This window comes from Manacus candei, unplaced genomic scaffold, assembly GCF_025592945.1.
Source record: "Manacus candei isolate 608988 ecotype Guabito, Panama unplaced genomic scaffold, ASM2559294v1 h1tg000015l, whole genome shotgun sequence".
Lineage (NCBI taxonomy): Eukaryota > Metazoa > Chordata > Aves > Passeriformes > Pipridae > Manacus > Manacus candei.
In genome coordinates, this window is record NW_026138063.1 from 1,361,744 (window position 1) to 1,386,903 (window position 25,160).

At 48.7% G+C, this 25,160-nt stretch overlaps 1 protein-coding gene across 4 annotated transcripts in view; it reads right to left on the bottom strand.

The window, feature by feature from the left end:
• Positions 1–25,160, bottom strand: part of VEPH1 (ventricular zone expressed PH domain containing 1) — a 61,153-nt gene that overhangs the window by 2,619 nt on the left and 33,374 nt on the right. For 2 of the 4 annotated variants that reach the window (XM_051781836.1, XM_051781835.1), the window contains exons 10-14: positions 23,074–23,283; positions 21,715–22,103; positions 12,100–12,239; positions 10,156–10,290; positions 5,762–5,879 (exon numbers count right to left, since the gene is read on the bottom strand). In XM_051781836.1, the coding sequence (XP_051637796.1) occupies positions 5,762–5,879; positions 10,156–10,290; positions 12,100–12,239; positions 21,715–22,103; positions 23,074–23,283 (992 nt within the window). Of the gene's footprint in view, positions 1–5,761; positions 5,880–10,155; positions 10,291–12,099; positions 12,240–21,714; positions 22,104–23,073; positions 23,284–25,160 lie in introns of those variants that run through there. The other 2 variants (XM_051781837.1, XM_051781838.1) reach the window with 2 other exon arrangements.

A 25,160-nucleotide genomic window follows, 5' to 3' on the forward strand; every position in this document is an offset into this window, starting at 1 on the left:
TCCCACAGGAACACCTTCCATCTGATTCCAGTGCAGTAGGGATGTGCTATAACCCCAACTAAGAAGGTGTAAAGCACAAAAGGTTCAGGGACCAGAAGATGCTGAGACAGTTTTTGTTCAGGAGCACAATGTGAGAAAGGAAGTGAATGTGCAATTTTGGCCTAAAGTGAATTTTTATGGCCGAAATCTTTCAAAATCAGAAATGTTGATCTCTCTTTAAGGACTTTAGGCAGTGCTAACAGAGCACTTCTCCTGTGCATCCACAAAGAAGCCCATGGGGAATTCTGATGTCAGTGGTCGTAATGAATCTGATGCCACTGTGTCTGAGGGGCTGATTAGAAGAGAAAGATTCATAAAAGATAAGAATGAAGCTCTTTTCCAATATTTTTCTAAGCTCTTCTGCTTATTTTCCTTATGGTTGACTTCATGGAACCACAGGATAATTCAGCTGGAGGGGAGCTCAGGGGGTCTCTCCCCCAACCCCCTGCTCCAAGCAAGGTCCCCTCTAGGGTCACACTGGGCTGCCCATGGATTTAGTTGGATTTGGTCACCCTCGTGGTGGGAAAGTTTCCCCTCGTGGGAAGTCTGAACCTCTCCTGTTCCAGTTTATGCCTCTTGCCTTCCCCCCACACACCCCAGGAAGAGCCAGTTTTGATTTCTTCCCCTTGCATGAACAAGGACAAAGGGAAAGTCTTCAGAAAAGTGACTGAAGAGTGATTTAAGACTGACATTCCATATGATTGTTCATATCATGGGAAACAAATAAAGTGTATTCTCCTTGATTTGCCCAAGCAAAGATCAAGATGTGGCACAATAAATTCTACAAATAAAGGTTTTCTGCAGAGCAGGGAAGGGCATAAAGTGGTGCAGTGGTTACAGATAAAAACTGGGATTATTTCTAGTCTGACGTGGTTAAATCACCTGAGCAACAGCCTGGGCATGTCATGGCTTCTCCTTTACTTGACTTCTAAAAATCAGGTTTAGACATCTTTAGAAAAACACACAAAAAGATAGAGATCAAAGAGAAAACCTTTCTTTGATATCAGCATTATTGGGCAGGATTCCTTGCTGTTTAGGTCAGCCTAGGTGGTCCCTAGGCTGGGTTTGAAATCCCTCTGTGTGGTGGCACCTTGACATGGACCATGGGATCTTTAGCTTGGAAAAAGAAATTAAAAGTTCCAAAGGTTATATTTACTTTATATTTATGATTACTTTTCTTTTTTTCTTCAGAACACATAATAAGGCAAAAACTATCACCCAAAGTCAAAATCAAAAATTATTTAGTATAATACAGAACAACAGGCTGGTTTGGGTGGGAAGGGACATTAATGCTCATCCAGTCCCTGTGCCAGGGCCTCACCACCCTCACAGGGAGGAATTTCTTCCCAATATCCCATCTAAATTTCTCCTTTTTTGGTTTGAAAAGGTCATGAAATATCTAAAGGTCTTGAAATATCCAGTTCTTAAAGCATCTTAATGTAGAGACACCAACTCCAATTTAACCCTGAATAGTTCCTGTTTGATGTGTCTGTTGGAATTATTTCCTATGTTCTGTCTTGCTTTCTCTGCAGAATTTCAGCACATCCAGCTTTAAGTAGTTTGGGCACTGAATAAAAAGTGAAAAACCCTCCAAACTCTTCCAAGATGAGACAGATAACCCCCAAAGCATTAAATCTTGCATTTGGTGAAACATAAAATCCTCCACAAGAATTCATGACTGATCTCAACGATAATAAACTCCTATGAACTTGAAAGAATGGAATGTGTGGCAGAGAAATGCAGTTAACCCCAGGGAATATGGATCCTCTCTTCCACGAATCATCACACTGGGTTTTGCTGGAGAGAACACGGCACCAAATGCCACTTTCTGTGATTTCCAAGTGAGTGTCACAGCTGGGCTCTCTGGGTCCCTGTGTGATCCCCACTGCTGGAGGGAGAGAGATGTATCCACAAGTTACTCCAGTGGGGGCTTATCCCAGGGAATTGCTCTTTTCCAGAGAATTATAGAATCACAGAATCAGCCGGGTCGGAAGGGACATCCAAGATCATGAAGTCCAACCCTTGATCCAACCCCGCTGTGGTTCCCAGCCCATGGCACTGATGCCACATCCAGTCTGTCCTTAAACACCTCCAGGGATGGAGAATCCACCCCTTCCCTGGGCAGCCCATTCCAATGGCTGAGCACCCTCTCTGCAAAGAAATTCTTCCTAATCTCCAACCTAAACCTCCCCTGGCACAGCTGCAGACCCAGCCCTCTTGTCTTGCTGATCATTGCCTGGGAAAAGAGACCAACCCCCCCCGGCTCCCCCCTCCTGTCAGGGAGTTGCAGAGAGTGAGGAGGTCTCCCCTGAGCCTCCTCCTCTCCAGGCTGAGCCCCCCCAGCTCCCTCAGCCTCTCCTCCCAGCACTTGGGCTCCAGTCCCTTCCCCAGCCTCGTTGCTCTCCTCTGGACCTGCTCCAGCCCCTCCATGTCCTTCCTGAGCTGAGGGCCCAGAACTGGACACAGCACTCCAGGGGTGGCCTCACCAGCGCTGAGTCCAGGGCAGGAATCACTTCCCTGGACCTGTTGGCCACCCTGTTCCTGAGCCAGGCCAAGATCCATCGGCCCTCTTGTCCCCCTGGGCACACTCTGGCTCCTGTTCAGCTCCCTGTCCATCCCCACTCCCAGCTCCCTTCCTGCCTGGCTGCTCTCCAGCCCCTCTGGCCCAGCCTGGAGCTGCCGGGGGTTGTTGTGGCCAAAGGGCAGGACCCGGCCCTTGGCCTGGTTGAACCTCATCCCCTTGGAATCAGCCCATGGATCCAGCCTGGCCAGGTCCCTCTGCAGAGCCCTCCTGCCTTCAAGCTGATTGACACTCCCCCCCAGCTTAGTGTCAGCTGCAAATTTGCTGATGGTGGACTCAATCCCCTCATCTAAATCATCAATAAAGATATTAAACAGAACTGGGCCCAACACTGATCCCTGGGGGACACCACTAGTGACCAGCTGCCAACTGGATGCAGCCCCATTCCCCACCACTCTCTGGGCCTGGCCCTCCAGCCAGTTCCTGACCCAGCACAGGGTGTCCCTGTACAGGAATTCACCAAACCCCCTCAGTTTCACCCCAATCATTGCCCACGAGCACGAGGGCTCTGGTGCAACCCCCAGGGGTTTCTGCCGTGGCTCTGCAGGATTCCAGAGCAGGGAATGTGCTGCAACTCCCTCACTGCCCGGCAAGTGGTTTTCCAGAATTGTTTTGTGCCAGAGCTCGTGAAGCCAACAGTCAACAGGGGGTTGTGCTGAAATGAGGCTCCCAACAACCAGCTCTTCCTAAGGAGAGGATTCTCAGTTTACCAGCATTCCAATGCCTTGTGACTGTGGCTGAATGTCCCTAATTTAAGCAAATAATAGTGTAGGCTGGTTTTCCTGCCCCTGAGACCAGGGCACGTACGTGTGTTTGAGGAGGATTTGTGGGAATGCTCCTCCTCAGTGGCAGGGAAAACCAATTTGGGATGATTTAACAGCACCTCTGGAAATGTGTGGTTGCACAAGACATGCTTTGCAACCAAAGGAATGCACGAGAAATACTCCAACTTTCTCTGGGTTCGTTGCCACTGTGGGTTCATCCAGCAAGTTGCTGAAGCATAACTGGCTCTTTCCACACAGGATCAGCCTCCAAGTGTAGTCCAGCTCCAAAAATCCCCCAAAAAGTCAGTGATCACAGTATCATGGAATGGTTTGGGTTGGGAGGGACCTTAAAGCCCATCCAGTCCCACCCCCTGCCATGGGCAGGGACACCTTCCACTATCCCAGGCTGCTCCAAGCCCCATCTAACCTGGCCTTGGACACTCCCAGGGCTGGGGCAGCCACAGCTTCTCTGGGCATCCCAAGGTCAAGGCCTTAGGACAAAATGCTTGCCCAAGTCTGGAGGATAAAAGGCATCTTGCAACACAGCATCCAAAAAAATGCAACAAAACCCCACATGAACAGAAACCAGAAGACAATAATAGAAAAAGAATTTGCCTCTGAATTCCTTCTCCAAGAAGAATTCGTTTGCCAAACTGCATTGCTGAGAGGAAGAAATTACTGTCTTGTCTTTCAAAAGTATTTGGGGTTTCAGAGTGTCTGTCCCACTCTGGAATGAAAATAAAAGATGTTTCACAGCCTTCACATTCCTCATCAAGCCAAGGAGACCTTAAAATCGTCTTTTTTGTGTCAGATCTTATAAATCCAGAAAAACCCCGGAGGGTCCCACTCTGGACTCTTCCCAGCTGCCACAGCTCCCCATCAGCAATACAGAGGGGAATTTGCCATTCCCTGCAGATTTTATTCCACTGAGCTCTACCTTCCATGTTCCTTTCCTGAGTTTTCACATGGCCCATTCAAGACTTTATTTCCTTGGCCTTCTAAAGGCCTTTGGAGCAGAGAAGCAAATCATGATATATTCACAATGTGCCTTTCTTACAAAGTTATCTTTAAACTGAGACAAAGAGAGTCGTTGCCCATAAAAAGGACAGTTACAGCCCAAAAATATTTTGTGCCCACTCCTCCTGCTCCTGCCCATCCTCAAAGGCATCCCTGAGCTCAGCCCTGGTTCCAAAGCAAAGGGGAAATGGGGATTTTGTGGGTGCTGATTTTTATTAGATTCTTCTCCTGCCTCACACATCTTCAGAGAGGGGGGATTTTGGCACTTCTTGGGAAGCACAGAACAGCTCCACTGCTGGGTGGAACCTGCTCAGGCTGGAGGGCAGAGCTTTGGCTGCATTAATCATAGAATCAGAGAATCATAAAGGCTGGAAAAGACTTCCAGGATCAAGTCCAACCTTTGATTGACACCATCATGTCAACTAAATCATATTGTGAAATGCCACATTTACTCACTTTTTAAATCCCTCCAGGGATGGGGACTCTCTGACTCTCTCTGACTTCTGGGCCTTCACAGGACACCCCAAGAATCCCACCCTGTGCCTGGGCCCACTGTCCAAACACTCCTCTTTGGACCAGTTAAATGCCTTTGGAAATTCAGCCCGAAGCTGTTTCATGAAGCCTTGACATTTTAAGCAGGAGACTCCTTTCCCTTGCAGCCTGACACCCGTCTGTCACTGGTGTGAGGGACAAACCACACTCAGACCACTGGGGATGTGAAATTTTGGCTCAAAGCGTGATTTCTCTTGTGGCCATCGAGTCCCAAGGGAGTTGTGGAAGGAGGAAGGTGCTCAAGCCCCACGGAAAGAGCAGGGGCAGCCTGGCCTGCAGCAGGGCCTGTGCCACCCTTGCAAGACTCACTGATGAGTACCAAGAGAGAGTTGTTAAATAGCTGAAAAATCCAATTATTCAAAGGCTTGACCAAAATATTCCAAATTCTTAGCCAGAACTAGGCAGATTTTTAGAGAGTGGCAAAACCCACCTAAGAACAAGCCATTCCTCTGTGTTTCAGTGCACTGATCTAAAACAGCCAGAGAGCTTCAAAACAGCTCACCAGGATCTTCTACCTGGGAAAAAGTCTGTTTGCCTGTTTTCCACTGCCCTTCTTTTCCAACACAGCTGAAGCATTCTGGCTGTTATTTCTGGACTGGGCACACACCAGGGCAGGTCCGTGCTTGCCTCTCTCATCGGAGAAGCCGAGAGGAGGGTAACGGAGAATTCCAATTAAAAGAGCCGCTGGAAAGTTTGGTTTCCCTTTTCCCCAACACTTGCCACCACCACTAGAGATGAGCTTCACTCACTCCATCCTCCCCCCTCCCCACACACCCACCAGTGGCAGGGGCTGGACCTGCCCACGTACCTGTTGCCTTCTCGGGGTTGTTGCACATGAAGCACTGCCAGGCTCCTGCCTCCTCGCTGTAGCCAAACAGATCAAAGAACCTCACTTCTTCCAGGTGCATCTGCACGTGGTCCAGGTCCTGGGCCCAGAATGAGAGAAACCAAACTCACTCAGGAGGTGTAGCACTGCAAGTCAACAGCTCGTAACCCCAAAGCCCAGAGGGACTCACAGCGAGTCCAGCGAGGGCCCTTCCCGTGTCTCCTGTGGATGGACAACCTGCCAGGGCCAATGTGCTCAGCAGGACATGTCCCTCTCCCCACCAGCAGTAGCAGCTGATGTATAAATCATAGATTGGTCTGTGGGAGGCAGAGAATGGGGTTTCTTTTGCCTCCTCAGCAGCGCTGTCAGCAGCTCGGCCCGGCACGTTCCCCAACTTCAGAGCACAAGTGGGAGCTGGGGGGGCTCAGCCTGGAGAAAAGGAGGCTCAGGGGGGACCTTCTGGCTCTGCAACCCCCTGACAGGAGGGGGGAGCCGGGGGGGGTCGGGCTCTGCTCCCAGGGAACAAGGGACAGGAGGAGAGGAAACGGCCTCCAGCTGTGCCAGGGGAGGTTTAAGTGGGATATTAGGGAAAATTTCTTCATGCAAAGGGCTGTCCAGCCCTGGCACAGCTGCCCAGAGCAGAAGTGGATCCCCATCCCTGGAGGGATTTAACAGCCATGTGGATGTGGTACTTGGGGACAGGGGTCAGTGGTGGCCTTGGCAGTGCTGGGGATGGTTGAACTTGATGGTCTTAGAGGGCTTTTCCAACCTAAACAATTCCATGTTTCTGTTATCCCCAGGGTTTTTTCAATGCTCCAGAAGGTTGTGGCCTCTGCTGACACAGTGCAGTGCTGGGCACTCCCTCCTGTCCCTCCAGATCCCCCATCAGAGCAGGGGTGACAAGCCAGGGAAGCAGGACTGTGAATCCCCAAAGTGAAGTGAACATATGACTTGCTCAGAGGAACCTACAGAACATAGACTTGCACCTGTGAGTATGGGAAAAGCCAGAGGATACTCATTTTGAGGTCATTAATAACAGTGTATAATTCAGTGTATTTTATTTTCATTTTGAAACCAATTCTGATCTCACACCTAAACAAACGTTGGTGTTAAATAACACCAGCCAACTGCAAACATGTAGGGCATTGCCAGCACTGCCCAGAAAACCCTGTTTGTGTAGGGTCTCCACAGGTCTGCAACACCCCAAGCTGCAGCCCAAGGAAAACAGGGATTTATGCAGTCAGTGGGGAAAACACCATCCCTTGCCAGGGCCATTAGTCCATCACACTGAGCAAGGCTCTGTAGAGGATGCAGTTGTCCAATTCCAGCCTTTTTAGACAAACTTTGGCATAGCAGAGGGAGCAGGGCACGGTCAGTGACTTGTCCTACCCCTGATGTGCCCCAACCTCCTGCTGTGGCACCTTGGAGGACACAACTGGGCAGAATGATGGCACTGCCCTCCCTGGGTCTGTGCAGCACATTCTAGGACATGGGGACAGGCTGGACAGAAAGCCTGGGAGCTTCCGAATCCCGGGAAAAAATCTGACAGTGTTTGCACTGAGCCAACTGTGGCCTGAAAGAGAGCAAATACCAGTGAAATATCAGGGCACCGATCTGGCTTCTCCCCTCGGTACTCCAGCACGCTTGAAATCCCCTGCAATAACCACTTATTTCAGGAGCGGAAGCGTGGGGGAAAAGCCTAATTGGAGAGGAGAGATTTATCTCACCCCCCTGCCCCGTAATCTTGGAAACTTCAGTGAGTCCATTGTGCAAACGTGGAGCTCGTTCTGAGACAGCGACGGGGAAAGGGAGGGACAGTGCGAACAACGGCTCAGAAATGTGAGCTCTGCTCTCGCCAGGCTGAGCAACAAAAGGCTCTCTGAGGGCATCACATGGGGCTCGTAAAGCATCCCCATCTCCCTGCTCTGCCCCACGTGAGGCAGCACAAAGAGCCAGCCCCGAGCTCCAGCCCGGCCCCGGCTGCGCAACGCGGCCCCGCCGCCTTTGATAAAGAGCTGTGAAGCAACCGAACGGAAATCTGGAAGGATGTACATCTGGAAGTGCTTTGCTTCTGGCACATCCTAAGCCCTGTTGGATAAATATTTCTTTGTGGCACGAAGAGGCTGCCCAGCGAAGCGCAGCGTGCTCTGTGTGAGCCAGGTACTCGCTGTGGGTCTGGGCCAACCTTGGGAGTCGCGGACGGTGACGGAAATCTGAAATCATTTCTCAGAATTTAGTCTGGAATAAAGCACTGATGTAATGGGTTTTTCTCCAGGTTTGAAAAATGCTTTAGAGTCCACAATTGGGAAAAAGAATAAATTAACATATTCTGGATTAGACACAGGAGCAGAGGACGAACATGGAGTGATGGCAGAGCAGTGTTGTGGCACCGTCGCTCCTGTTGAGTGCTGGGGGTCAAACCTTCCTCACGTGCTCACAGAAATTCATCACCATCATCACAGAATGGTTCGAGTTGGAAGGGACCTTACAGACCATCTAGTGCAACCTTTCACAGACCAGGTTGCTCAAATTCTGATAACACAATGCATAAGACTCAATGTAAAATATAACAGGCAATGTTGATGCTGCACTGGAACTGTCAGATTCCAAAACATTTCCAGTTAAAAGTGCTGCACTTAATGAAGCATCCACACCCCCAGCATTTTGCTTCCTGAACTACTGGCATTAACAACTACAATAATTTTATCAAATAATCTGCAGTATTTGAAGTTCTGTTACAAATGGGAAGAACTTCTGAAATGACAAACTCAGATTATGGCAGAAGCTGAGCTTGTCAAGCAAAGTAAGGACTAGGTCATGGCAGGAATTTCCCAGGTAGACTTTTTGGGAATGTAAAAGCCAAAGAAGACCTTCTCTATGGCAGTCCTAGACGTCATTCCCAGAAAACTCTGGGAATGTACTTTTCTCAAAAATCTGAATGGAAATTGCACTAGAAACAAACTCGGATTCTTATTAACAAACAAACCCCAAACAAACTCAGGTTCTGTGTCAATAAACTAAACCAAACCAGAAAGCACACCCAGCAGCAAACTGTGGAGCCCAAGACTGAGCTTTACAACCCCCTTCCCAAGCCAGATGAGTTCCATCTGCCCGACTGTCCCAAGGGCTGTTGGCCAATCCCAGCTCGGGAGTTCCCCAACCCCAATTCACAGCTCGGTTCATTCACCCAGCGAAGATCAGGATCTCATTTCCCAGCTCTGCTATTTTGGGAACTCAGAGATACTCTGACTGTCATAGGGCTGATGGGAGTTCCCAAAATAGGCCAGACACTTGTATCTGAGCACTAACAGGGTTATGCAACCACGTGCTGGAGACTAATCCCATTGCCAGGGTGTTGGATGTGTTTTGTAGACTTTGTGTGCTTGGTGCAGCACATCCAATCTGCCCAACGACTGCTATGAAATCTTCCCTAAGCTCTTTATTCACCCCAAGCTCCTTCACACTCCACCAGCTCTGACTTCTGACGAGCAGATCTCGGCACGGGCTCAAGTTAAGCCAGTGTTGAGCAGCAAAGCTGTTCTAATGCCTCTGGATGAGTCAGGTTGGGATTTCAACAGCAGCTAAAATGCTCAGCACAAGCTCCACTGTGTCTAAGTAAAACTGGCCCCAAAACTGGTCTCACATGTGGGGGTCTCCCACTCCTCTGACAAGCCACAGCACGAGTTCCCACTTCAGCACAACGTTATCCTGGGGGTTCAGAAGGTGTTTCTAACAAAAGCCCTGGTTTTAAATCAGCCACAGCCTTGATAATTTAATCTTATTCCGTGAGACATCTCCATGCCCACAATATTCCAAGAGAGAGTATTTTAAAATCACGTTTGACAAGTCGTTTCATCCCGTTGAGCTGGATGGAGACGCTCAGGAATAAATAGATATTTGTTTTACAATCCTCCAGCTGCCTTTTCCAAGAAGTCTGATTAATAGCTTTGGAATAGCACTCGCTGAAATCCCGGAGACAGTAAACAGCTTTGAGCAAGTAATCTTTTAAACTGAGGGGGGCAAGGAATGGCACACGTGCACACCATCATTTCCATAGAATCCAAGGCCCTGTTTAACCAGGTGAACTTCCCAGGGGCTGCCCAACACCCCACAGCAGCAGCTAATCTGAATCTTGAGGTGAAAGCTGTGAGCAGGAAAAAAACCATGGGCAGCATCCCTAATTTTCATCACTTTGGGAGCAATTCACGTGGAGAACGAGCCTGGAGACCTTTCAAATAACAGCACAAAACACCCCTGTGGACCCTCTGTGGAGCAAAGACTCGCTGTAGTTACTGTAAAGGTCTTTGTACAGCTGTTCCAAAATGCAGGGTTAAGTCCTTTTACCATTTTTATTTGTGAGAAAAATAAACTCTCACCTTTTGGTGGGGGAATGTCGACTGGATCATGGCAGTTTCAAAGCTGTGCATCCCCTTGAGCTGAGTCTTCTCCCACAAGGCCTTGAGGACTTGCACGGAATTGCTCTGTATGGACAAGGGTTCTGCAAACAAGCTCTGGAAAGATGGTGAAAACAGGATTTCAGGCATTTTTTGCTTGGCCATTAACAAAGAACATCTTGGCCTTGCCATGAGAGTAACCAGGGGTTGGTTCAGCTCCAGGTAAGGAGTTCTGATGGATCAATAGACACACAATTAGATACACCCTCAAATATTCCATTTCCTCGGGGGCTTTTTAAATTGGCTGTGTGTTCCATGTCTTTGAGGTCTGTGGCTCACCAAGGATTATCTCCCAGCCACCACTGCACAACTTGCACATTGTTTTTGCCTTGAAATGCTCATCTCTCACCACCTGAGCAGCACTGGCCTCCAGGACCCAGGGATCTCGGGGATGTGCATCTCTTTGGGAAGATGTGGCATTTGCCAGGCAGTGGGAAGAGATGCTTCACTCCACTCCAGGTTTGTGTATGTTTGTTTGGACCTCCTTCAGCTCTCGGTCCTTGTGCAGGAAGGAGTAACAGGGCAATGTTTGTGCCTGCACTGGGCAGACAGGGGACGAAATGCGAGAGGAAAACCCCCCAGAACATGCTCAGCACAGGGTACAGGGGTTTTCAGCTCTCCCCTCCAAAGCTCCCTCTGCCAAATGACACAACCTTCAACACCTGAAATTATTCTCATAATTGAACACCACTGAGTTCTTCAGTTCTACACTGCCCTCAAAGCCCATGTTACGAGAACACTGTGGCTGAGAGAGCGAAACGTTTCTGCCTCTACTGTCTCTACTACGTGAGCCTGGAATTAAAAAATGCATTTACAGGCAGGAGCCAAGTTAAGAGCTCACGAATAGATCTGATTTTCCACACTACAGCTATTTGATTTCACAATTTGAGCAATGTCCTTCGAACGGAGGGTTCCTGGATGGACGTTCTGTCTCCTCTTTCTAGGCAACCCCGTCAAGCCTAATCCTGCTGTCCTGCACTAATAATTTCCCAATTTCCATCCAAGGGTTTCGAAACACGATGTAAGTCTTCACTAATATTTTTCAAATTAACTGACCAGCATTTTTGAAAAGCAGTTTTTGTGCTTATTTCTAGGAATACACGCAGGGCAGAGCCACCGGGGCTCTTAAATTCGCAGCATCCTTTGCTGTGGATGTGTTACATTTTGGATCAATCCTGGGTGTTTCCAAGGCTGAATTAGGGTGGGATGAACTGGATGAACAGCTCTACGTAGGTTAAAAAACTGAGCCTTATATTTTAACTCAAAACTCACCTGTTTCACCTTGAAGTGGGATTGTAGGGATTTCTCTGACAGTTTAAAACTATTTGTAACCTATCAGGAAATCCCACACATGTCCAAATATTGGGCTGTACTTGGAAGGAGTATTAAACACGAGAAAATCACTTCAGGGGAGGTAGAACAGTGCTGATCAGATTTACAAATCCTGCTCCATCAAAACTTGTGCACTGAAATATCCCAGTGGGTTCTGCACCTCCAACCTCCTCCTGCAGCCTGGGGGTTGGTTCTGCTGCCCTGAAAATCCACTGCCATGCTCCTGGGTGCTTGCAAGGCACCTGGGATTTGCTGGAAGTTTTGCCTGAATGAGGACAATGTGGTTTGGTCCCACTTTTTCATCCCCAGGCTTTGCAATCTCCCCAGCCAGTTTGAACTTGGGGTATTAATAGAAATACAAAAGCTCATAAAGTGCAAAATCACTTCAGCCCAGCTGAATGACTGTCTGAGGCATCACGAGGGTCACATATTACAGTGAATTAGAAGTGCATTCAATGAGATTAATGCCTAAACATTTTTTCCCAAGTGCAACAGGGACGCCCCAGAGGTGCCACTGGTTTGTGTCCCACGCACCTGCTGGAAGAGGAACATGATGTGGATCCACAGGGGAGGCTGATGGCTCACCAGGGTGAAGCTGGACTTGCTGTACAAGCAGTAGTGGCCCTTCAGGGGACAGCTGAAGAACAGCTTTGCTACACAGCTTCTGACAGTGTCTGGGGAGAAACATGAAGCACATTAAAATCACCCACAGAAATGAGAGAAACCAAAGTGCCCCTTCCCAGGGCAGGTGTGGCCATGCAGTGTGTGGGCAGACAGCTCCACTTTGGGGCTCACTCCTTGGCACTGCTGTGTCTGCACCCCCAAAGCAGGAGAGAAATTCAGTCTAATGGGGCTTCTTTGTTACCTCCAACAGTGGTGTCATTTTATAGCCCCTGTGAATGGGAACAAGCAGCTCTCCAAGGGAAAAAGGCACAGAAAAGAAAAGGAGGAGCTCCTTAGATGATGACCTGGATGCCAATGCAGGAGAGAGCTGCAGGCTCAGCACACGTGTGGGGGGATGGACTGGGAAGGGGTCACAGAGCCAGGACTGTCCTGCAGCCCCCCCCAGGGTGAGTCACCCCCAGGACCAGCTGGGCAGGGGCTGACTCACAGTCTCATGCTGCCCTGGTGAGTCACTGTGAGGGGAAGGTGGAGGAATAAAGTGCTCTAAGGAAATCTCCTAACTGGAAAAATGAGCTGTGACTTTTCAGCAAACGTGGCTGACGGGAGGCGGTTTCTGGACCTGCTGACAAGAGGAGTCAGCAGCAAGGGAGGCTGAGAGCACGAGACAGCCTGGCTGTCCAGCCACAGACCAGCTTGGAACACTTGGTTTCAACATTTTCATCTAACCAAGATGTGAAAGCTCAGGAAAGAAATGAAATAAATGCAGTATTTCACATGAAATCACGACATATGAGGAATGAGTTTACCAGAGGTACAAAGGGATGGGTCGCCAGAACAAAGTATCAGTGGTCAAACTGTCACTGAAAATGCAGAAAATTCAAAACTGGGGTGTTGGAATCTGCCAAAAATGCTACAGAGAGGCCAGATGGCCATGAGAAAAACCAGCCTGGGAGGCTCCAGCCTCTGGTAACAACTGAGAAAAGGTGCCCAGTGCCAGGTGGGACTGGGAATCACAGAATCCCAGAATGGTTTGGGTTGGGAAGGACCTGAGAGCTCATCCAGTGCCACCCCCTGCCATGGGCAGGGACACCTTCCACTGTCCCAGGTTGCTCCAAGCCCCGTCCAACCTGGCCTTGGACACTTCCAGGGATGGGGCAGCCACAGCTTCTCTGGGCAACAAGGGGGTGAAGGAGGTTCCTAAATACCACAGAACAAAACATTGCAAAGATGTGTGGAGAGACACAAACCCTTAAGAAATTGCTTAGCAAGGCTTTGTGGATGACACTGAGAAAGGTTCTGAGGCTGAGAACGTGTGCCAAAATCGACATCAGCTCCAGCACCGGAGCCAAGGCTGGCTGAGCAGGAAGTTCCTGGAAAAAAGCAGCCTTGATTTGTCAATACCAAGGGCAAAAAGCCTCCAGCCCAGACAATCTGCAAACCTCTGCCATGAGAGGGGCTGTTACTCACAGCTGTTCCTGCTGCTGGATGTGCTGAGTGTGGCAATGTCTGAGAACGAGCCCAACTTGCTACAGGGTGTTTTTCAACCGTTTGCAATGAACTACCAGTTTCAACACACAAGAGCTGATCTCAGTTATCCCAGTGTCAGCAGAGTCACAGAATGAGTTGGGTGGGAAGGGACCTTAAAGACCATCCCATTCCACTCCCCTCCCCTGGGCAGGGACACCTTCCACTGTCCCAGGTTGATCCAAGCCCTGTCCAGCCTGGCCTTGGACACTCCCAGGGATGAGAAGGAAAAAGGTGCTTTTAAAATCATTGCAGTGTTTACAAATTGCTTGTAACTCAATGTAATGTGCAGTTTAAGATACATTTTGGGCTTTCCTAAAACACAGGTGCATAAATGGGCTCAGTTCTAGGTAAGGTGTGGTTCACACTTCTCCCAGTCCATCATGGCAAGTTGTATGAACACTGTGGATCAAATGTCCACCTTGAGTAATCCTCATGGATTTCAGAGATAAGGCAGAAATAATTCATCATAAAAAGGCCTATTCACAACAAACCAAAACATTTTTGGTAGGAAGAACAGAACCAAATCACTTGCAGCCTTGAGTTAGCAAAAAAGGTAAAAAGAAAACAATCCCAGGCTGGGAAGGTGGAGACAACTCAGTTCCCTGAATCCCTCTGTAATTCCATTACATGTAACTGCACACCCTAAATTCACCTGGTAAGGAAAGATTAATTGGGTCCCAGGAAACTTTCAGGATATCAGTAAGATACAACACACAGGGTCCTGTCACCAGAACCTCCTTGCTCTGCAACTGCTCCCCCAGCACGAGGCACGTCCTGGTGAGTGCTGGTGATCCAGTGGTGACTAAAGGTCCTTTTGATGTGATTTAAAGCAATGAAATCCAAATTATGGTCAAGATGGATCTGCAGCTCTTTAAAATAAATGGTCAGAAGCATGTAAGGGAGAGAGGAAGGAAAAATTAGCTGACTTCCCCAAGGGCATTAAGCCTATTATGTTGGTCACATTTAAGCTACACTTTTACAGGCTTTAGAACCAGTTTTGTACTCTAAAAACTCCTGTCAATTCTAAATCCTGAAAGCAAATTTGAAGGAGGGTTTTTATGCCAGCCTCTGTTTCCCTGAGTAACCTGTCCCATCTGACCTGAATTAGGATTTGTGGAAACACTCTTTATTTCATTCCCTGGCTCTGTGACTGGAACAGCACTTCTGCACTGCAGGGCTCAGAGAGGGGGAGGCTGAGGAAAAGGGAATGACAAAATCCCAGAGACAGACTCGTCTCGTGGCTGTTTTGGGTGTGAACTCTGGAGCTGGACCGTGGATACGATGGCTTTGCCTGGGCCAGGACAATCCCTGGCATCTGTCAGTGCACCAGAACATACTGATGGGGAGGAGAGGGGGTCCCAGCCTGTGACCCCCACCCAGGTGGAAAGGAGCCCAGGCTGGACCTCCCCTGTCTCAGCCAAGGGGCTCTGTGCAAGGTGGGTTTATGGGGTGAGAAGTCTGTGTGAGCGGCTGAGATCTCGTTTGGACTCAGCAAAGGAGGGGAGTTCATGGCTCTGCTTCATCTCAGCAGCACCAAAGCCAGACCTCTGGCTCAGGGTCTGGGTAACACTGAGCAGGCACAACAAAGGCCTGTTTTATCCAGTTACTTGGAATCATCCCTATGGATGAGCACCTCAGAGCAAACCTCAGCCAAGGCGTTGGAGGGCTCTGGGCATCCCCCCACTCCAGCAGCTCCTCCCCTCACATCCCCCAGGCACTGGACCTGCTGCACACCCCTCCTGCTCCCCTGCAGCGCTGGCAGCACCAGCTGGGGACACTTGGGAACATCTACATGAAGGGCAAGTCCATAGGATCATGGAATGGTTTGGGCTGGAAGGACTTTAAAGCCCATCCTGTTCCACCCCCTGCCATGGGCAGGGACACCTTCCACCAGCCCAGGCTGCTCCAAGCCCTGTCCAACCTGGCCTTGGACACTTCCAGGGATCCAGGGGCAGCCATAGCTTCTCTGGGCAACCTGTGCCAGGGCCTCCCCACCTTCCGAGTAAAGAATTCCTTCCCAATATCCCATCTATCCCTGCCTGTGGCAGTTTGAAACCACTGCCCCTTGTCCTGTCACTGTCTGCCAAGTTCTCCTCCTTCCTCAGCCTGGCTGGGCTTGCCTTGGAAGGAGAGTCCAAGTAACACAGGAGAAGGATTCTAGAACATGAAGAACACGTGAGCAGCAACACAAGACACAAACCAGCCCCACACAGGCACCAAATGCCCAGATGGCTGGTCAAGATCCCCAAGGAAATGTTCCTTAGTCAAGAAACATTCCCACCTCTTGGCAAATCTCTGAATTCTAGCAAGAAAATAAGCAACAACTTGTTTTTCCTACAGGAAACAAGAGAATATATGTTGCAATTTTAAAGTTCACAACTAAGTGATTGTGCCTGGGGAAAAAAAGAACAAAATAAAACCAGAAGAACGTCAGTAGAGCTGTTAATTGTTGCTTATTCCAGCTCCACACGCTGTGCTGAACCAGGAGGGTACAAAGTCACTGGTTCTGGGAACAATCAATGTATTATTTGATTTGCATTGGTAATCCTTCACTGTTAAATAAAATCTGTTAATAGGAGGAGAAGTATGCTCATAAATTTCCTAAATAGAATCAAACCCACACATAAACATGGAACCAATAAGAAATGGATATGACTTTTTAAATTTTGGTTTTAAGCTTTTTCGGCTTCCTCAGTTTCCTTTGCCTGATCTCTTTGGTTTGGGTTACACAAAGTATGCAAACAATAAATACATTTATAAGAGAAAAGGGTAATTTTTAGAGCAGCCAGCTTCAAGAAGTGCTGATTTATATTGTTTTTACCACTGCTAGCTTTGTGTGCATGCCTTAACTCCATCCAGCAGATTTCACCTCCAGTAAGTTACACAAAACTCAAGGGAAAAGGCAGGGCTGGGATGGGACAGGTACAACAATGCACTCAACACATAGAGCCCAAACTCTGCCAAATCCAGAAGCTCCGAAGTCATGGAGTCACAGACTGGTTTGGGTTGGAAGGGCCCTTGAAACTCATCCCATCCCATCCCATCCCATCCCATCCCATCCCATCCCATCCCATCCCATCCCATCCCATCCCATCCCATCCCATCCCATCCCATCCCATCCCACCCCCTGCCATGGGCAGGGACACTTTCCATATGCCAGGTTGCTCCAAGCCCCATCAAAGTCCAAGTGCTCCTGTTTATGGCCCCACCCACCAGGAGTCTCCCAGGCAAAGCCCATGGGGAGAGCAGCCTGTTCCAAGTGCTGCTTCCAGGGCAGGAGTGACACGCCCAGGGTCTGTCACCACATGTGTGGGGGCAGCAGGTTCAGAGCTGTCCCTGTTCCCGTTATGCTCCCTGGGGAGTTTCCTGGTCTGACGAGGACCACCATGAGCACAGGGGCCATCCCAAGTGTCAGCACACATTCCCACTGCCTGCCCTCCCGGATGGGATGCCTTTGGAACACCAGCCCTGCAGAACTCAGAGCCAGCTCCTATTTGCTGTGGCCCAGCGGCCCCAGCACCGCTCTCTGGGAATGCTCTCCTGAGCCTGCACAGCTCTGTGATCCCACTGAAGGACCAGAGGCCCATCTGTTCCAAATCAACGCTGGGCTCATGGAATGCTGGAATTCCTCAGGCCGGTGCAGGGTGAGCACTGCAGGGGAGCAATGAGCCTTTCCATCCACACCGTCATATGGTCCCGATTACCTCCCGGTACCCCATAAAACATAATAACTACCAGATTTAGGGCCAGCACGCTGCAACCTGTTTCCCCTGCTGCCTCCTCCTCTTTCAGCATTCTGTCATTAATCCCATGAAATGTTTGCTGGATATTTTTCCTCCCGAATGGCACCGAGGAGCCAGCAGTGACTTACTGCTGGAAAAAGGCTCTAATACTTTTCACTGGAGCACGTTGTGTTTGAACGTGGCTGCAGCGACCAAGGGTGGAATCATTCCACGATCTCCCTGGGCAGGCTGGAGATGGCAAATCCCTCAGCATCCTCAACACACAGATGTGATCAGGTGCTTCCTTCCAACAGCTCACTTGACACTCAGGGGTCTGGGCTGTTGGCATTAATGGGGGTGTTTTTATCCAAATTAGTCAAAAAGCAACCAGAACTACAGTGGAAAACATTTCCCTCATTATAAGCAAACCCAGCAGCTGTCCAGGCCTGTGTCTGGGAATCATCTGGAAGCAGCCCCTCCCAATGGCAGGATACACATGGCCATGGATCTGATCCACCATCCCGGTGCATCTGGGAAACAAGAGCGGGTCAAAAGTCCTCTGACCTGCAGGGGCTCAAGGTGAGAGCCAGCAAGGCTGGGGCAGGTGGGGCTGCAGCTGCTCCAGAGCCCTGTGCTGCCTGCAGGGTGACGGGGGCCACGCCAGGTAAAACTGGGAGGACTCAGCTCCCACCTGGGTGCTGTGCCCCTCCCAAAACCAACACTGGCAGGTCTTAACACCAGTAATCACAGAAACATCAGAGAACCACGGAATGGTTTGGGTTGGAGGGACCCTAAAGGTCACCCAGTGCCACCCCCTGCCATGGGACACCTTCCACTAGCCCAGGTTGCTCCAAGCCCTGTCCAACCTGGCCTTGGACACTCCCAGGGATGGGGCAGCCACAGCTTCTCTGGGCAACCTGTGCCAGGGCCTCCCCACCCCCAGACCAGGTAACAACAACACCTGATACAGGGATTCCATCTTGCACCAAAGCCTTTCAAAGCAACTTCAATCACCACCAGCCCCACCTCCCCAGAAGGGTTTGGGAGACACGGAAAAACAGGAGGGCTGAAGGACCTGTTGGACAGCACCGAATAAAACCAGCGGGGAAACTGGGGGACCTTGATCTCAACCACAGGGACCCCAGTCCCACTGAGGCAGCAGAAATCCCACCCAGTGCTCGCTGAACAGCAATAACCAACCTTGGGAGCATTCAGGAATTTCCTGAGGCACGGCCTGGGCCTCTGGAATCTGCAAGATCCTGGGGGTACCGATAAGATATGGGATCACAAACCATCTGGAAAAATATGGGCTGATGAAAACTATTTGCTTAACTCCATGAAAGCTGAAGGGTATGACAAATATGGTGGGTTTTTTCCCTTTTTTTTTTGAGGAAAAGATCCCGAGGATTAAGGGGATTAAAGTGATAAACATGATGTAAAAGAATTCCTCAGACTGCTGAAGGTATGGCAGAGATGTGGATCTGGGCACAGTGCTTCAAACTAAGCAGGGACTGACCCAAACCATCAGCCCCAAGCTGAAACAAGCTCAAATAAATGGATTTTTGTGGGTTTGGGTTCCTTCTTTCTGCCCCAGCTCAAATCCCCTCTCTGACTGCAGTATTATCCCAAAAACTTCACTTACACACGTGAGTCTGGGGAGCTGTTGGAGCTTTTCTGCTCTTTGAAACACCCTCAACTTGGCCATTTTCTTAGGGCAAGACCTTCTGGCCAACAGCCCAGTCCTAACCGTGCTCCTGCTGTAGGATCATCACCCCATTCACACCCTGCCTCTGCCCAAAGCACATCCAGCCAAAAATAGCAACTTTTAAATGAGATAACAGAGCTGACATGGCAATTTTTCAATGTCTTTATGAGGCATCTTCAAACTGTCACAGACAGTTCATGGATCCACCCTGACAGTTCTTCACCTGCCTCCCTTCAGAGCTGTAAAATCCAACACTTCAGCTGATATTACATCAACTGGGACATATCATATAAATCCAACAAGCTTGTAAGTCAACAAGGAGACTGAAAATCACAGCCTGCAAAGCACAAATGTTCTGTGAGGGTTAAGACCTGCACAGCAAATGCCTGACTCGATTGTAAAAAAGCCAATTTGCAAATCACAGACAATTTTACGGAGCAGAGGAGCCTATTTTGTGTGTTTTGAATTTGCTTCTGACAACTACAGTGCTTGTTCTCCAGCACCTGCACCAGGGCAGATGGTGAGCCACCCTCAGTTAATGCTCTGCCATTTGAGACATTGCAAATCTCCATCAGCCCTCTCTTTTCCAGACTGAGGAGTCTCCAGTTTTCTTCACATGGAGGTCTCTGATTTTCTCCTTTATCCTCCAAATTCAGGTTCCAGTTAATGCAGACAACAACAGACCGGTTTGGGTGGGAAGAGACCTTGAAGACCACCCAGTTCCAACCCCCTGCCATGGGCAGGGACACCCTCCACTGTCTCATTAGTGCCCAGACCTGACAGGGTTCCTACATGAGAATTCTGGATACACCCCAAGGCCCCCAGGCCTCTGTCCTGCCCAGCACAGGATCCTTTGGAGATGCCACCCAGCCTGGGTGCTGAGCAATGAGGAACTCACCCCCCTCCCAGACGGTCTGCCCCAGCCACCACCACCAGAAATGTGAGCAGGGGGTGGAATTCTGGTTAAGAACTTGGCCCATCATCCCTTAGGAATTCTTACAACTGACATGAACACTCTGTTGAGCTCCAGGAGCTGCCCCTTGAAAGGCCAGGAAAGGCCTGACTGAGGAAAGGCTGCGTGGGGAACGTGCACTGCCCTTCTTTGCTCACCACAGGGCTATTTCCTTGCGACACACTTTGCCACTAGTTCCTTCAAATACTCTGTTTCATGAGGGATTGCTCAGCAGTTCTTATCTTTTCACATTTTTCACGTCTTGCATATCAAATTTCCAGCTCAGATTCCTCCACGACCAACAGAAAATTAGCCAACTGGGATATGAATATTTTCTAATTATTTTTTTTTCCCCAAAACATCTTATTGAAAAGTAAACCACACATCTGAATGGGCCTTGTTAGAGTTTAGGAATCACTGAAGTCCAAGAACTGCAAGTTTTTTGGAGTGGTTAATGCAATATCTGGAATATTACCCAAGCTGTCCCCCGTGCACTGAGCCAGGCTGCATTTCTTCAGCAAATTTAGAATGAGTCACATAAATCTCCTGCTCTGCACATGTGTCTCTACTCAAAGAATTTTCCTAAGAATGCTAGTTGAGGATTTTCAGGAAATTACAATAGTTTGAATGAATTTAGAAACAGTCCCATGCTTGGGATGTATCATAGTAGGCACTGCAGAAAGGAAGCTGAGTAATACATTTAAAATATGCAATATATGGTATTTGATTAATGCAGGGTCATAACACTCAGCCCCTCAAAAGGCAGGCTGTTCACTCTCATGTTTTCACTACCATTTTATGGAAAAAAAAATTATCATAATTCTACCAAATAACTATTTCAATCACTAAACCTGGAATTTAAGACATTTAGGAAACTCTCCAGAAGCATAAGCTTTCAAAATACATATAATTAAATCCTTTTTGTGAGTGGAAACTGCTTTTCCACTTCTTGACCACTGAAAAAGAAATAAATATTTTATCAACTTAAGTTGCTATTTGTTGGAGCTGAAGTTGTGTTGTATTAGATGATGATGTTTTAAGGGACTGAACATTAATTTAACTTGTGGAATCAGACACTGTTTGGAATCAACCCTTGAAGGCTGGGCTGTAAATAGCTCAGGGCCACCAGTGAGTGGTTGGATGCACAGAAATTCAGGTTAAAGGGGACAAGCAGCAGGATCCCAACCCAACCCAAAGTACTCCCTTCAAAGAGGAGGAGCACCACAGACCCATCTCACCCACCTCCCCCACAGCCTCACAAAACCACCTCCCTCTCCTTTGCAAACAAACACCAGCCCCTGGTGAAGGCAGCAAACCCAAAACAGCCCTGGGGATGTGGGAGATGGGATCCCACCCAACCCAACCTGTGGGAGATGGGATCCCACCCAACCCAACCTGTGGGAGATGGGATCCCACCCAACCCAACCTCCGGGAATCTCATCCTGCTCTGCCTTCCAGGAGTTGTATGTCTGGGCTGGAGTGTTGTTTCATAAAACTGATGTTCCTCCCTGTCCATGAGGCCTGTGCTGGAGAGTCTTTGCTGCCCATTTGCTCAAACCCTGAGAGGAATCTCAGTGGAGTGTGAAAGTCTTGGAATGGGAAAGGCTCATCCCGCTTACCTTCGATCACACACTGGTCAGGGATGGGAATTTTCCTCCCCATCTCTGTCACATATTCCTTCACTTTACCCAGGTTTTCCTTCAAGTGCAGGTAGAGCTTATCCTGGTATTCCACAGGTGCTGCCTCTGCACTTCCTTCCAGGGCCTTTTCTTGAGTGGATTCCGCCAAATCTGCCGATTCCGGGCAATCGACACTTTGGTGTGACACCAAGGAATTTCCCAGTGGCACCACCTCAGGATCCACCCCAAAGGGCAGGTTCTCGTTGTCCTGGCTGATGTAGATCTCGGTGAAGGAGATTCCAGCAGGGACCTCCCCGCTCTCCTCGTCCTGCCCCCCCTCCGAGCTCGGCCCCTTGGTGCGCAGGGCGTGCAGGGCGAGGCTCTTGGACCTGCAAGGGGGGCAAGGAAAGGAGAAAGGGTTTGGAATAGAGGTAGGGCACCAAAACCACCCCAGGACCTGCTCTGCCCCTGTGCAGCTGCCTCAGAGAGCCCAGCCTGGGGCTCACTCAGCCAGAGGCAAAGATCTGCTGGGGAATAAGCATTTCAAGAGCCAAGCTCAAGCCACAGCTTTAATAAGCAAAGGAAACTAAACAATATCCATATATCCCAACATCTGCATTCCATGGGTTCCCTTGCAGAGGGAACCTCTCTGAAAGGGTCTTATAACCCCAGGAGTGGTGTGTCTGCCTTATTGATCACACCACAAAAATGCCATCCAGCAGCACTTCTCTGGTGCAGGGCTCAGCCTGCAGCTTGTCCTGCCCTAGGATGGGGGGAAGAGTCAGGGGGGTAGAATTGACTCAAAGGGCAAGTCCTGGAGCAGGAAGGGCAGAGCTCTGTGGGAAGCTGCTGTGCAGAGGCAGCCTAAGGGCACACTGGGTGCACATTGTGTCCTTCGATGTGCATTGTTAGTAACAACACCCCAAAAAAGGTCTCTGTACCCTCCTTTCCCTGATTTCTCTGTGCAGTTATTGTCCAACCCCTTGTGCTGTTTTAGGGCACACAAGAGATTAAATGGGTTGCCCAGAGAAGCTGGGGCTGCCCCTGGATCCCTGGAAGTGTCCAAGGCCAGGTTGGACAGGGCTTGGAGCAACCTGGGCTAGTGGAAGGTGTCCCTGCCCATGGCAGGGGGTGGGTCTGGATGGGCTTTAAGGTCCTTGCCAACCCAAACCATTCCATGATTCCATGATTAAGAAATATTTCACCCAGCCTTTGACCTCGTGGATATGAGACTTGGCTAAAATTAGGCTGATGATGCCCATAGGGATCGTGCAAATGGACCAAATCCTCATCGTTTGGATAAAGTTTATGGCAAAGCTGATATCCATGAACCCCCTGACACATTTTACAGAGCCATACCTGTTAAATCTCATATCCTTCCTTTCTTCTTTGGAAACCTGGCCCAGGCTGTATCTCCTCACTGAACCAGGAGTGCTGTTGTCAACATTTATTTTCTCTTCAAAAGCCTGAATTTTGACTTGAAGCTTTTCATCTTCCTCATTTCCATCCACAACAGATTTTAAGTCCTCCAGTGGTACAGGAGGTTCTCTTTCGGTGTCCTTTTCCACCCTAAGGAAGCAGAGAGCAGAGATTTACCCCTGGCCCACTGTTCACAGTGATGCTGATGCTGCTTTTCTGCCTGTGACCTGTATTGTGGATCTGGTAAAATAAATATGTTTTAGCAGAGATTCCCTTAGATTATTTTCAGGAACATCTTCTGGATGAATGTCTCTGATAGATCAGAAACACAGAACATCTCTGACAATCCTGGATTAGAAACTCCATAAACTGTATCTCCATAAGCAAATCACAACTCTTCCTGATTGTCCATTGGAGAAAGCTTTTCATCTGAACTCAAACCATCCTCCCAAGCTTGCTAAACACTGACTTATTACATAATTTTCACAAAGCAAAAGTCAAGCAATTTTCAGAGTTTATACAACTCTGTGGTTTTAAATGTTTGACCAAAGTACATGAAGTTCTTACCGAATTACTGCACCCTGAGTAAGAAAAATATAATTTAAACCTCAGCAGAAACAGGCTCAGGAAAAGTTCTAAGCAATGTCACTGTAGTTCAGGAATGAGAAAATGAAGAGTTAAAATGAACAGGACAAGTAGTTTTGTTTTAAATTTGTTATGTCAGTCTTAAAATCCCAGAATTAAGGATTCTTAGAATGGTTTGGGTTGGAAGGGACTGTAAAGCCCATCCAGTGCCACCCCCTGCCATGGGCAGGGACACCTCCCACTATCCCTGGTTGCTCCAAGCCCCGTCCAACCTGGCCTTGGACACTTCCAGGGATCCAGGAACAGCCACAGCTTCTCTGGGCAACCTGTGCCAGGGCCCCTCCACCCTCTAACTAGAGGAATTTTAGAGAACTAAGGGGTCCTGGACAGTATTTACTTTTTAAACTCTACCAACAGCTTTAAACAAAGTTTGTTTTGTTTCTGATCATTTCTTTGTTTGATTTTCTCTTTTTTTTTTTTTTTTTTTGGTATGTTTCCTGATGAACAAACATCTGAATAGCTAAATCTGTAAAATCTGGATATATAAAACCACAAATGAGAGTTTTAACACAGCACTTCCAAAGCAGCAGAGCCTCAACAAGTCACGCTCACAGTCGGGGGGCCCATTAAAAACTCCCCAAACTGCAAATTACCAATTGTACAAAGCATGTTTTTAAAGAAACAACCAGAAATACTGCAGCACAAAATGCACTTTTTCATTTGTTTTGATAAAGGCAGCTCAGGATATTTCTCAGGGGAGCTGGCGAGTTTTGTCTTGTTTTTAATTTAAGCAAGATCTCGTAATATATTAACACCGAGGAGCACTTTAAAAATATTCTTCTGTAATAAAGAACCTTGATACGACCTTTGCTAACAAATCTTTCTGGGGATGTAGGACAAGATTTAATTTATGGGGAAGCTGTCACTCCAACAGGACTCCCAACACTGCTCCCATTGTGGGAGCTGAGCACTAAGGAAAACGTCTGTTCCATATGGAAATACATGGAAAGCCTCTGCTCACAGAGAGGGGATTGATGGACTGGGGGGGGGTTGTGAATGACAGACCCAAACCAGGAAGCCTTGATGAAGTTTGGAAACAAAAATGGTGTTTTAGAACAGCACCTCTCTTTGTCCAGTGTTCTCCTGTTGGGCTCCGATGGCTTCGGGAAGGGAATACAAGGAAATACTTCTCCTAAAGGATCATGGAATTGTTAAGGTTGGAAAAGACCTCAGAGAAACATGTTAATGAATCCTACTTTCCACATGTGGAGCAGAAAGAAGTCACTCCTCAGGGTGTGGAGGGTGCAGTTCTCCCTGCCTGGTGCTCCTCAAGCCACCACCTGGTTTTTGACCCTGTTGGTGCCCAGGATTTCGGAGCAGGGGAGCAGGAGGGATCCCGAGTGCCCATCCCTGGGGACCATCTGCTCTCACGTGTGCCAGCT